This window comes from Aotus nancymaae, unplaced genomic scaffold (genome assembly GCF_030222135.1).
Source record: "Aotus nancymaae isolate 86718 unplaced genomic scaffold, 86718_ANA_hifiasm-v0.15.2.pri h1tg000019l, whole genome shotgun sequence".
NCBI lineage: Eukaryota > Metazoa > Chordata > Mammalia > Primates > Aotidae > Aotus > Aotus nancymaae.
In genome coordinates this window covers 26,311,897-26,324,423 of record NW_026988431.1, presented here as the reverse complement: position 1 = coordinate 26,324,423, position 12,527 = coordinate 26,311,897, and the positions used below count along the sequence as shown (strand labels likewise).

The 12,527-nt window shown below is 37.0% G+C and overlaps 1 protein-coding gene across 6 annotated transcripts in view; it reads right to left on the bottom strand.

The window, feature by feature from the left end:
- Window positions 1-12,527, bottom strand: part of ATP2C1 (ATPase secretory pathway Ca2+ transporting 1) — a 167,435-nt gene that overhangs the window by 72,364 nt on the left and 82,544 nt on the right. For all 6 annotated transcript variants that reach the window (XM_064378683.1, XM_064378684.1, XM_064378686.1 and 3 more), the window contains 2 exons: window positions 11,627-11,688; window positions 11,020-11,128 (listed from right to left, as the gene is read on the bottom strand). In XM_064378683.1, the coding sequence (XP_064234753.1) occupies window positions 11,020-11,128; window positions 11,627-11,688 (171 nt within the window). The remainder of the gene's footprint in view (window positions 1-11,019; window positions 11,129-11,626; window positions 11,689-12,527) is intronic.

Here is a 12,527-nt window from a genome sequence, read left to right as displayed (position 1 = left end):
AGACAGGACAACCAGGAGACATACTGAAAGGCTGACAAGAGGGTGAAGTGGAAGTTTCTTAGGGAAATTAGGACTTAGAAGGGCCAGTGCAAATACCAGGGAAGAGGGAGTACAATATGCCTTGGACTGGACACTTCTCAGAAAAAACATGGAAAGACCCTAGGATTGCATCTCTGGCAGCTATGTGGGTTCAGCACAAGCAGGAGATGAGGGAAATGGCAGAGTAGTCCACAGCCTGGCTTAGCACTGAAGTACTCCAGCTCAGAGAGTAGGAGAATGGTATATATTTTCTTTTTGGTTCTAGGCAGTAAATCCTGGCTGCTCAGATCAGGCCACACATGACAAAGGATACAGTCTTTGGGAAGACAATTTGAAAAAGCCACTAAACAAATAGACAACTTCAGCCTTCACAATCAAAAACAATAAACTCTGGGGAAGAGGAAGAATCTTATGTCCAGTTACAACATTATAATAGTCAAAATGTTCAGTTCTCAACAAAACACACAAAGATAGGAAAATGAGGCTCATTCACAAGAAAAAATAAACTGACATAAACCATCCCTGAGGAAGCCTACACATTCAACTTAACTAGAATAAGACTTTAGGTCAACTGTCTCAAGTATGCTCAGTGAAACAAAGGAAACGAGAGGCAAAGAACTAAAGGCAGTCAAGAAAGCAATTTAAGAACAGAGAGTATCTACAGAGAAAAAATTATTTAAAAAAAGGAAACAAACAGAAACCCTGGTACCAAAAAATACAATAACTGAAATTAAAAGTTCACAAGAAGGGGGTTCAACAGCAGATTTGAACAGGCAGAACAAAACAATCAGCAACCTTGCATACAAGACAACTGAAACTCACCAGTCTAAAGGACAGAAAGAAGAGAAAAATGAACAGGGCCTAAGGGACCTGTGGGATAGTATCAAACATAACATACAGGCATACCTCAGAGATAAATACTGCAGGTTTGGTTCCAGACCACCACAATAAAATGAATATCACAATAAAGTCACACAAATGTTTTGTTTCCCCAGTTCACATAAAAGTTATGTTTACACTACACTGCAGTCTATTAAGTGTTCAATTGCATTATGCCTAAAAAAGCAATGTATATACCTTAACTTTAAAATATCTTATTGCTAAAAAAAATGCTAACAATCACCTGAGCCCTCAGTGAGTCATAATATTTTGGCTGGTAGGGGGTCTTGCCTTGATGTTAATGGCTGTTGACTGATCAGAGTGGTGGTTGTTGAAAGTTGCAGAGGTTGTAGCAATTTCCTAAAATAAAATAATGAGGTTTATCTCATCAACTGACTCTTCCTTTCACAAATGATTTCTCTGTAGCATCTGATGCTGTTTGGCAGCACAGTAGAACCACTTTCAAAATTGGAGTTAATTCTCTCAAACCCTGCCACTGCTTTGTCATCTAAGTTTATAAAATACTCTAAGTCCTTTGTTATCGTTTCAACAATGTTCACGGTATCTTCACCAGATGTAGGTTCTACCATAAGAAAGTACTTTCTGTGAAATCATCCATAAGAAAGAACTCCTCATCTGTTCAAGTTTTATCATGAGACTGCAGCAATTCAGTAATAATTTTCAGGATCTACTTCTAATTCTAGTTCTCTTCTCATTTCTACCACATCTGCCCTTACTTCCTCCATTAAAGTCTGACGTCTTGAACCTCTCTTGGATGCAAGAGGGTTGGAATGGACTTCTTCTCAACTCCTGTTAATGTTGTCATTTTGACCTCCTCCCACAAATCACAAATGTTTTTAGTGACACCTAGAATGGTGAATCCTCTCCAGAGAGTTTTCAATTTACTTTGCCCAGATCCACCAGAGGAATCACCATCTATGGCCTTACAAACCCTATTTCTTAAATAATAAGACTTGAAATTTGAAATTATTCCTTGATATATGGGCTGCCGAATGGATGCTGTGTTATAAGCCATGAAAATATGAATCCCTTCTATGTCTCCATCAGAGCTCTTGAATAACTAGGTACATTATCAGTAAAGTAGAAATATTTTAAAAGGAATCATTTTTTCTGAGTGGTAGGTCTCAATAGTGGTAATATGGTTTGGTTCTACATCCCTACCCAAATCTCATCTCAAATTGTAATCCCCACATGTCAAGGGAGGGAGTTCACTGGATAATGGGTGTGGTTCCCCCACTGCTGTTCTCATGATAGTGAATTCTCAGGAGATCTGATGGTTTTTTAAGTGTTTGGAAGTTTCTTCTTCCTTGTTTTTCCTTCTACCTTGTGAAGGTGTTTGCTTCCTTTGCCTTCCACCATGATTGTAAGTTTCCTGAGGCCTCCCCAGCCATGTAGAACTGTAAGTCAGTTAAACCTCTTTTCTTTATTACCCAGTCTTGGGTAGTTCTTTATAGCAGTGTTAAGAATGGATTAATACAATCGGGCTAAAAATATTCAGTAAACCATGCTATAAACAGATCTCCTGTTATGCAGGTTTTGTTGTTTCATTTCTAGAGCACAAGCAGAGTACATTTCACACAATTAATGCTTTAAGTGCCTTAAGGTTTTCAAAACATCAGTGAGCAGTGGCTTCAACTTCAAGTCACCAGCTGCATTAGCCCCTAATAAGAGTCAGCCTGACCTTTGAAGATTTGATGTCAGGCAATGATTTCTCTCTAGCTATGAAAGTTCTAGATGGCATCCTCTTTCAACAGAAAGCTGTTTCATCTACATTGAAAATGTTCAGTATAACCAGCTTGCTTAATGATCTTAGCTACATCTTCTGAATAACTTACTACAGCTTTTCCATCAACATCTCCTGTTTCATCTTGCACCATTTTTTTTTTTTTTGAGACCGAGTCTCTCTGTCACCCAGGCTGGAGTGCAGTGGTGCAATCTTGGCTCACTGCAACCTCTGCCCACCCAAGTTCAAGCAATTCTGCCTCAGCCTCCCGAGTAGCTGGGATTACAGACACCTGTCACTGTGCCCGGCTAATTTTTCTATTTTTTAGTAGATACGGGGTTTTACCATTTCGGTTAGGCTGGTCTTGAACTCTGCCTTGGTCCCCCGAAGTGCTGGGATCACAGGTTCATCTTGTACTTTTATGTATAGAAATGGCTTCTTTATTTATTTACTTATTTATTTTTTGAAATGGAGTTTTGCTCTTGTTGCCCAGGCTGGAGTGCAGTGGCGCATTCTGAGCTCAACGCAACCTCCGCCTCCTGGGTTCAAGCAATTCTCCTGTCTCAGCCTCCCAAGTAGCTGGGATTGCAGGCATGTGCCGCCATGTCCGGCTAATTTTTTGTATTTTTAGTAGAAAACAGGGTTTCACCATGTTGGCCAGGATGGTCTCGATCTCTTGACCTTGTGATCCACCTGCCTCGGCCTCCCAAAGTGCTGGGATTACAAGCGTGAGCCACTGCGCCCAGCCTACAGCTTCTCTTTTTAAACCTCATGAACCAACCTCTGCAAGCTTCAATCTTTTCTTCAGCAGCTTCCTTACTTTTCTCAGCCTTCATAGAACTGAAGAGAGTTAGGGTCTTATTCTGGATTAGGTTTGATTTAAGAGAATATTGTAGCTACTTTTATATTTTATCTAAACCTTTCCAACTTTCTTCATATATACAATAAGGCTATTTTGCTTCTTATCATTAGTGTGTTCACTGGAATAGCACTTTTAATTTCCTTCAAGAACTTTTTCTTTGCATTCACAACTTGGCTAATTGTTTGGGGCAAGAGGCCTAGCTTTCAGCCTATCTCACCTTTTGACAGGCATTCCTCACTAAGCTTAATAATTTCTAGCTTTTGACTTAAAGTGAAAGACATGCGATTTTTCCTTTCACTTGAACACTTAAGAGGTCACTGTACGGTTATTAATTGGCTTAATTTGCATATTGTTGTTTCTCAGAGGACAGAAAAGCCCAAGGAGAGGGAAAGAGACAAAGGAACAGTCAGGCAGTGCAGCAGTCAGAACACACACAACATTTATTTATTACATTCATGGTCTTACATGGACATAGTTAATGGTGCCCCAAAACAATTATAACAGTAACAGCAAAGACCACACTGATCACAGATCACCATAATAGACATAATATTGAAAAAGTCTGAAATACTGTGAGAATTTCCAAAATGTGACACAGAGACACAAAGTGAGCACATGCTATTGAAAAAATGGCACCAACAGTCTTGCCTGACACAGGGTTACCACAAATCTATTAATAATAATAATAATAATAATAATAATAACAATAAAATTATCTTTGAAGCATGAAAAAATGAGGTATGCCAGTACAAGTCTCAGAAGGAAAAAAGAGAAGGTGACACTAATAGCTGAAGATACAATGACTAAAAACTTTCTCAACTTGATGAAAGACATAAATCTATACAACCAAGGAGCTCAATGAAATCCAAATAGAATAAACTCAAAGACATCCACAATGAGACACTTTATAATCAAACCATTGAAAGATAAAGACAGAATCTTGAAAACAGCCACAGAAACAACTTACCACATAATGGAATTTTCATTAATTGTCCATGCCTAATCAGAAACTACAGAGCCCAAAAGCAGCAGACATTTATAGTATTCAGGAAAAAAACTGTCAACCAATAATTTTCTACTTGGCAACATTATCTTTTAAAAACGAAGGAGAAATTTTTGAATTCCTAAATAAACAAAAGCTAAAAGAGTTCATCACTAATAAGAACTGACTCATAAGAAATGCTAAAAGACAGCCCATTAGGCTGAAAGAAAGTAGAAAGTAACTCAGTCATATGAAGACATAACTCCAATGAAGCTAACAATGTAGGTAAACATAAGAGTCAATATTATTGTATGTTGAGTTTATAACTTCTGTGTTTGTTTTCTATAGAATTAAAAACTTATAAATGCATAGAACACTTATAAATCTATATTAATGGGCACAGAATATATAAAGATGTCATTTGCAACAATAATAAAGGTGAGGGAGGTATGGGCTGTACAATTTTGTATGCTATTGAAGCAAAGTTGGCATCACTTCAAATTAGATTGTTATAAGGTTAGGATGTTCATTGTAATCCACATGTAATCACTAAGAAAATAAATAAAAATATGCAGAGAAAATAGAATAAAAAAAGGTACTTTAAAAAATTAATCGAAGGGGCATGGGAAAAAGATCAAACACAAGGGCACAATGGAGAAACTGAGGAACATAAAAAGATAACAAAAATAGAAAACATAACGAAGTGATGTAAGTCCTTTCCTATCAGTAATCACTGTAAGTGTAAATGGATTAAATTCACCAACTATGAGATATAAATCCTTACAATGGAAAATTATTTGGCAGTAAAAAACAATGATATACTTGCATGAAGTACCTAAAAACACTATGTTAAATGAAAGAGGCCAGACATAAAAGACTACATATTGTATAATTCTACTTACATGAAATGTCCAGAATAGGCAAATGTATTTCAGTGGCAAGCAGATTAGTGGCTGCTAGAGGCAGAGAAAATACAGAATGCTGAAAGGTACAGGTTTTCTTTTGAGAGTGAAGAAAATGTTCTACAATTAGATTGTGGTGATGGGTGTACAAGTGCGAATAAACTGAAAACCACTGAGTGACACACTTTAAAAGTATGAACTGTAAGATATGTATATTGTATCGTAATAAATCTGTTTTAAATAAATTTTTTTTAATGTGGTGGATGGACCAGTGATTTTGGCATAGTCTAAGAGCTGGTCAAGCACGCAGAATATCTCAGGCACCACCCCATACCTGTCAAAACAGAGCCCAGATGATTCCTATGCACATTAAAAGTTGGGATGCATTGCTCTAGGGAAACTCTATGTCACAGTGATAAAACAGGCCTGAAAAAATCAAGCAGCTTGCCTAAGCTCACATGGTTCATGTGCAGACACAGATCATTCTTTGTATTCACTTCATGAGCAGACACATACCATTCTCTGAACCACAGTTGTTTCCAAGTTGGTGTCTGCCAATGGAGAGGGCACACTGTCTTTTTTTCACTTTTAAGCCCTGTAGCCTGGTACAATGATCTGTACATGGTATTTAAGTATGGGCTAAATGGCAAAAATGGTTTCATAAAAGACTGATTTTCTAGGAAAGGGATTATACTTGCCTAAATTAGCTTTATAAGTAAATTTAAAATATCACTATATTGCTTACTAAAATGTAAAGAACCTTTCAAATATTTGAAAAGGTTCTTTTTGAAAAAAGCATAACAAACTAAAACAGAATTGCAACCTGGGTTTTGCCAGAATACTAACTTCTCCACTGAGTAAATGGAACATGTATTTTGTTAACTCAGGAAATCAGAATGCTTGACGCAGAAAGATTGTTCCACTAATGGATTTACCCAAAGTGGAGGAAGGTGCTTGTTAGTGGGTCTTAACAAAAAGACTGTGCACAAATGTGAGCCTCACAAACAGGGACATAATGGCTACGTGAGGTTCCAGGCAAGGAGATTATTTATGACTCCTTCAGGTGGCAGGTAGCCAAAGTATATCTGTGCTGGCTCAATCATGCCCATTATCTTTGGTTTGTACTTCTCCTTAGAACTAGGGAACAGAAAGGAACAAGCCCTGAAGACACCAAAAACTACTCACTGAGCCAAACTGCTATCCTGTAACAAAGAACAAGGATTCATGAGATTAAAAAATGGCTCCCAATATAATGCCCACTGGTGTGTTCTTAAGTTTGGAATCCTGAGCTTGGCCCTAGTAGATCCTGACTCCTAATAGAACTAACCTTTCTGCCTAGATTAAAATGGTCTGATAATCTAGTATCATTAAAATGTCTTAATCGTGGCTCCTAGCCCAAGTGGTAATTCTCTGAAAGAAGTTTGATACATTTAGAAAATCATCAGATCAAAAATATGTTTTAAAAAAATGATGTCGGCCAACTGTAAGCATATGAACGACTAAGGAGAGTGTCAACAGACTTATTCAGAACTCCAAGTGAAAGAACGTCTTGCTATCATTTCAAGTGATATATTATTGGGCTAAGAAATTTATAGCAGAGAGAGGTAAAATATTTTCAAAAGACAAAAACAAAACACAACCTCTTTTCCTCTGACCATCACAATATTTTTTCTTACAAAGAATTCTTTGTTCAAATATTGATATAGACTTTACCTGAAACAATACTGAAAATATGCTGTGTTTTCACAAAGGTAAAAAGTACATTATGTAGGCATACACAGTCAATAAGATTGCTTCATCTAAAGTCATTGTCTGACCAATCCATTGGCTATTATCAAGTAATTGGCCAGTGGTGCCTCTTCTCAAATATATTAAAAATTAACATAAAAACCCTCAGGGTGGGTGGGGGACAAAGAACTTGCCCAAATCTCAATTCTTCTACGTTTTACTGTCCCAGCTCCATCAGTGCCTCTCAGATTCCTGCTGGAAAGGCCACTGCCACCAACACATACAGTCCTCCCTCTGTCGCAGTGAATGCAATCAATCACAGGCAGAACAGCACTTTGGGAGGCTGAGGCGGGTGGATCACGAGGTCAAGAGATCGAGACCATCCTGGCCAACATGGTGAAACCCCGTCTCTACTAAAAATACAAAAAATAGCCGGGCATGGTGACATGAGCCTGTGGTCCCAGCTACCCGGGAGGCTGAGGCGGAAGAATCGCTTGAACCCAGGAGGCGGAGGTTGCAGTGAGCTGAGATTGCGCCACTGCACTCCAGCCTAGTGATAGAGCAAGACTCCGTCTCAAGAAAAAAAAAAGAAAGAAAGAAACTAAGATTTTAAAAATACAACAGTAAAAAAAAAATACAGATTTTTAAAAATACAGTATAACAACCGTTGAAATAGCATTTATATTTTATTAGGAGTTATAAGTATTCTAGAGATGATTTAAACTATACATAAAAATGTGCAGAGGTTATATACAAATACTACTCAATTGTATACAAGGGACTTAAGCATCTTTGGATTTTGGTATCTGTGGGTACTAGGACCAATTCCCAATGGATACCAAGGGAAAACTATCTTGGCTCAACTACTGGCTTCTGAAAACCTGACACAGGCAAGGGAAAAACTACACAATTCCTTAAGTTATCAATACCAGTCTTTAAAAAGTATAAACAAAATGGCAGTCTCAGCCTATCACAGTCTTAACTATGTATCCCCAAAAGTCATATGCTGAAGCTCTACAGTCAATGTTAGAGTATTTGGAGATGGAGCCCTGGGAGGTAATTCGGTTCAGATGAGGTCATGAGGCTAGTCCTTATGATGCCATTAGTGGCTGTAATAAGAGGAAGAGAGAGAAATTGCTGTCTCTGCCATGTGAAGACACTGCAAGAAGACAGCCACTCAAGCTAGCAAGAGAGTCCTCACCAGAACCCAAATTCTGCCAGACCTTGACCTTGAACTTCCAGCCTCCTTAACTGTGGAAAAACAAATGGCATGGTATTTGTTAAAGGAGCCCAAGCTAAGACACAGCCTATGAAGATATCATACCAGATAAAAGTTGTACAGCAGTCAGGTCACTGAATGTGCTAACAAGAAGTTGCTGAGGGCCCAGGCAAGTTTACAGTCAAAATCTGAAACCAGTAAAATTTTTAACAGGAATCAGAGTTGCAAAATGATGACACTAAAGTAGCAACCTTGGCCTTAGGCCTAGTCTATAAGAGGACTAACTACACAGCACAAGTTCACAGACTTGCTTTCTCTAAAGTGAAATCTATGTGCTTTGGAGGAAATTAGTAATATCCCAAAGATGACTAAGTTTTCTGGTTCCTTTAAACTCTAATGAGAGTTTATTTCATACAGTAGTATCAAATGACCAGTTAGCCTTACAAATTATCCAAAGATCACCATAGCCAAACTGAGCAAACAAAACTCCAATAAGCCAATCTAATTCCAAAAACTAACAGCTTCTGTGTTCAGAAGAGAAACCGACTTTATCAGCCTATTCCTTAAGTCAGTACATTTAAATTTAGATGCAGGTTAAAAGACTCCCAACTCTTTAAGGAAAGTTATTTCAATATGCAGTCAAAGTAGTTGCAAAAGTCTGTTTGGGGTACCAGGTAGTAGGCAAAACAAACAGGGCTAAATCAAGGCAGAGAGAGAGAATAAAAAATGTTCAACTGTATATGTAAAAGTGGATTAACTAGAACAAAAATCAACCTAACTACAGTACTGCAGAATAAAACGTACTGATGAAACGTTTGCGAAGTTAACAAGTAGGGGGAAAACAAGACATATCCTTATTTTACTCCACAAGACATATCCTTATAATTCTTATTAAATTCACAATGTCAGCCGGGCACAGTGGCTCATGCCTGCAATCTCAGCACTTTGGGAGGCCAAGGCAGGTGGATCACCTGAGGTCAAGAGTTCAAGACTAGCCTGGCCAACATGGCAAAACCCTATCTCTACTAAAAACACTAAAAAATTAGCTGGGCAGGCATCTGTAATCCCAGCTACTTGGGAGGCTGAGGCAGGAGTATTGCTTGAACCTGGGAGACGGAGTTTGCAGTGAGCCTAGATTGTATCACTGCACTTGAGCCTGGGCAACAGAGTGAGATTCTATCTTAAAAGCAAATAAAAATAAAAACAAAACAAAACATTCAATGTCTTCAATATATATTTGCTGAGTAGACAAAATACATACCAATCCATACTGACAGGTTTTTTTTCCTGTTTACATGTGAACTTTGAAATAATTAACTGTCACGTCAATTAACCCTTATTTAAATGAAAACCCTAAAATAGTTTACCAAACTCTAATGGTGTTTTGAGGTTTCTATCATTATACTTCTCAAACCGTGCAAATGGGAAACACCATCTTCTAATTATCCCAATGAGAAGGTCTGCTTCTCAACTGGAAGAGAAGTACCCCAGAATAAAGAATGGCATAAATTCCATGAATTTAAATTAGGGTTTTCTGGGGGAAGAGAAGATAATTTATGCCAAGTGACAAGACTACTTAATCTCTGAGGAAGAATAATTCAAGGTATTGTCATCAACAAAATATTAGGAACTGAAGAGCAGGAAAGAATTAACATTAAAAAGACCTGTAAATAAGAGAAAAAAATTATAAAGTTACTAACATTTGCAATATTATCAATTATTCCTATTCACCCAATTAAAACAATCCATTAGCTTTCTAAGGACAAACTTTAAGTATTTGAAAAAAGGCCTCTACTTAAAGACTAAGCCAAATTTGTTCTTATTCTAGTCTAAAAGGTTCTTCAGGCCTTCCACAGCCTTGACAAGAACACCCATAGCATTTAAAGACTGACTGCTCTGTAAGTGTTAACAAACAGCTTAATTCCAATAGTGGATAAGACCTGCATATTAATGGATTATGAAAGCCTGTTAAACTAGATGCCTATCTCCACCTTCCAGTTCTTCAATCTATTCTATACACTGCAGCCAAATTAAGGGTAACATTTGCCAACTGCATAGAAGCCTCAAAAGGTAATTCCTAATCAAAAAATCTGATTCCATCACACATTTTCTATTCTTAACATATCCCAGCAGAGTATCACACACTGGAATGCTGATAGTGATCTGAATAGTATTCCTTCAATGTCTTCCCCATCTTTGTCCAGTACTACTCTTCAATTATCACTGCCAAAGCCATGTTGTCTGAGACATATTCTGATCTCATTCAAATCAGGTAGAACCTCTTCCTTCTTTACATGTCTACACCCTATTCTTTGAACTTCTCTTACTCAATTACCGAGTTCTATTTTATGCTGAGTGATCTGTATACACATAATATGTTCCCTAGTCACAAGAATTCTATCATATCATCTTTGTATCTCCCACAGTCCCTAACATGCAGGTTTCCATAAAGATCTGCAGGTCACTAAACAGACACTTCAAAAGATGGTACATTAGAGACAGATAGGTTTTAAGAAAAAAAAAATGTTTATATATGTCACATTTTAAAGTAGAATACCAAATGTTTCAAATCAACTATGTGCTAATTCCTTAAAACTGGTCATATTTATCCTTTAATCTACATCCAAGTATTCTCACTTATTATAATCAGATCCCCAAACTTACCTCAAACAAGCGTAAGTCAGCAGGAACTCTGTCCCCAACAGAAAGGCAAACTGTATCACCTGGAACCAAGTCTCGGGCAAGTGTATGCTCCAATTTTCCTTCACGTACACTGTTAATATGAAATAGAAACAACTAAGGTTAAAAAAAGAAATTCATGCAACTTAACGAATTATTTCCAGTGGGCTTATCTGAGAAAAAGGAAATTTAAGAACCAAGAAAAAGACTGTTTCTAGACAATTAAGATACTGAGATGACAGAAAATCACTGGAGAAACTGATTATTTGTTCAAATGTAAAATGTGCAAATTGAAGCAATCTTCTGAATCACCTAGGTCTGATTATGAATCACTATACCTAGAACAGTGCTTAGCACATATTCGCATACACACATACAAAATCTGTTAAATAAATCCATGTCTCAAGAATCTTGGACTTTAAAGTTTTCAATGGCACAATTCTGCTACATTAATGAGACCAGGGACTTTTCATGTCAGATTAATAGTGTCTTCCTTATGTTCAAAATGGGGACAACAACATATTCGGTACTAGTCATATTCAACTTCTGTTTTTAAAGGGATAGAAATTCATACCAAAAAAAAGAATCATACCAATGGCATTCTGGTGGTACAAGTTTACTCAATTCTTCAAGAGATTTTTCTGAACGATATTCCTATTCAAACAACAAAAAAAAGTAAAATATTGTTCCTATGAATATATTTGATTTAGACTTAATTAATCTCAACTATTATTTTAAAATTTCCCCCAATTCTTATCTTTTCCTTTACTTGTGCTTATATTCTTACCCAGAAAAGCTTGTCCCTTATTTTAAAATGTTAAATTGTAGTGATCAATTCTGATAATTAAATATTCCCAATTTTACATTTTAATATTCAATGTACAAACCCAAGGTTATTTAGAATAAAAATGAAAACTGACTGGTAGGTCTAAAAAGTACATTATTTGAGTCATTAAAAGATCATTGAGCCTTAAAATTTAGATAATTTTATGTTAAGTGTCTAATGACCACAGAAGTCAAAGATAATTAACTGTAAACAACATATTCTTTAAGGATTTAAGCCCATGCTAATAGCAATGGTTTACAAAGTAATTTTGAAGATGTGGCTGGCTCTATACTGACAGACACACTTCCCATCAACCTTTGTATCCAAAAGGGAAAATTCTCAGGAGTTTTAACAATGTTCCAGCCTTCTTCCATCCAGATAACTAACAGCTAAGGGTCAGAAACATCCTTCAACTCACAATACTACTTAGTCCTCATTTCCGTGAGCAGTCTTGCATCACACATCACTGCTATTTTTTGCCTCATGTCTGCACTAAGCAAAAGAATCTTCTGATCTAAGGTCAAAACAGGGAAAGGCAAAAAGTGGAGGTAGAAAGGTTGGGAGTATTTTGAAATGACTGCAGTGCTAGTACCAGTCAAGATGTCATATCCATCACAAATTTCAAACAGAAAACACAAGAGTATATAAGAATAACTTAGAACACAGT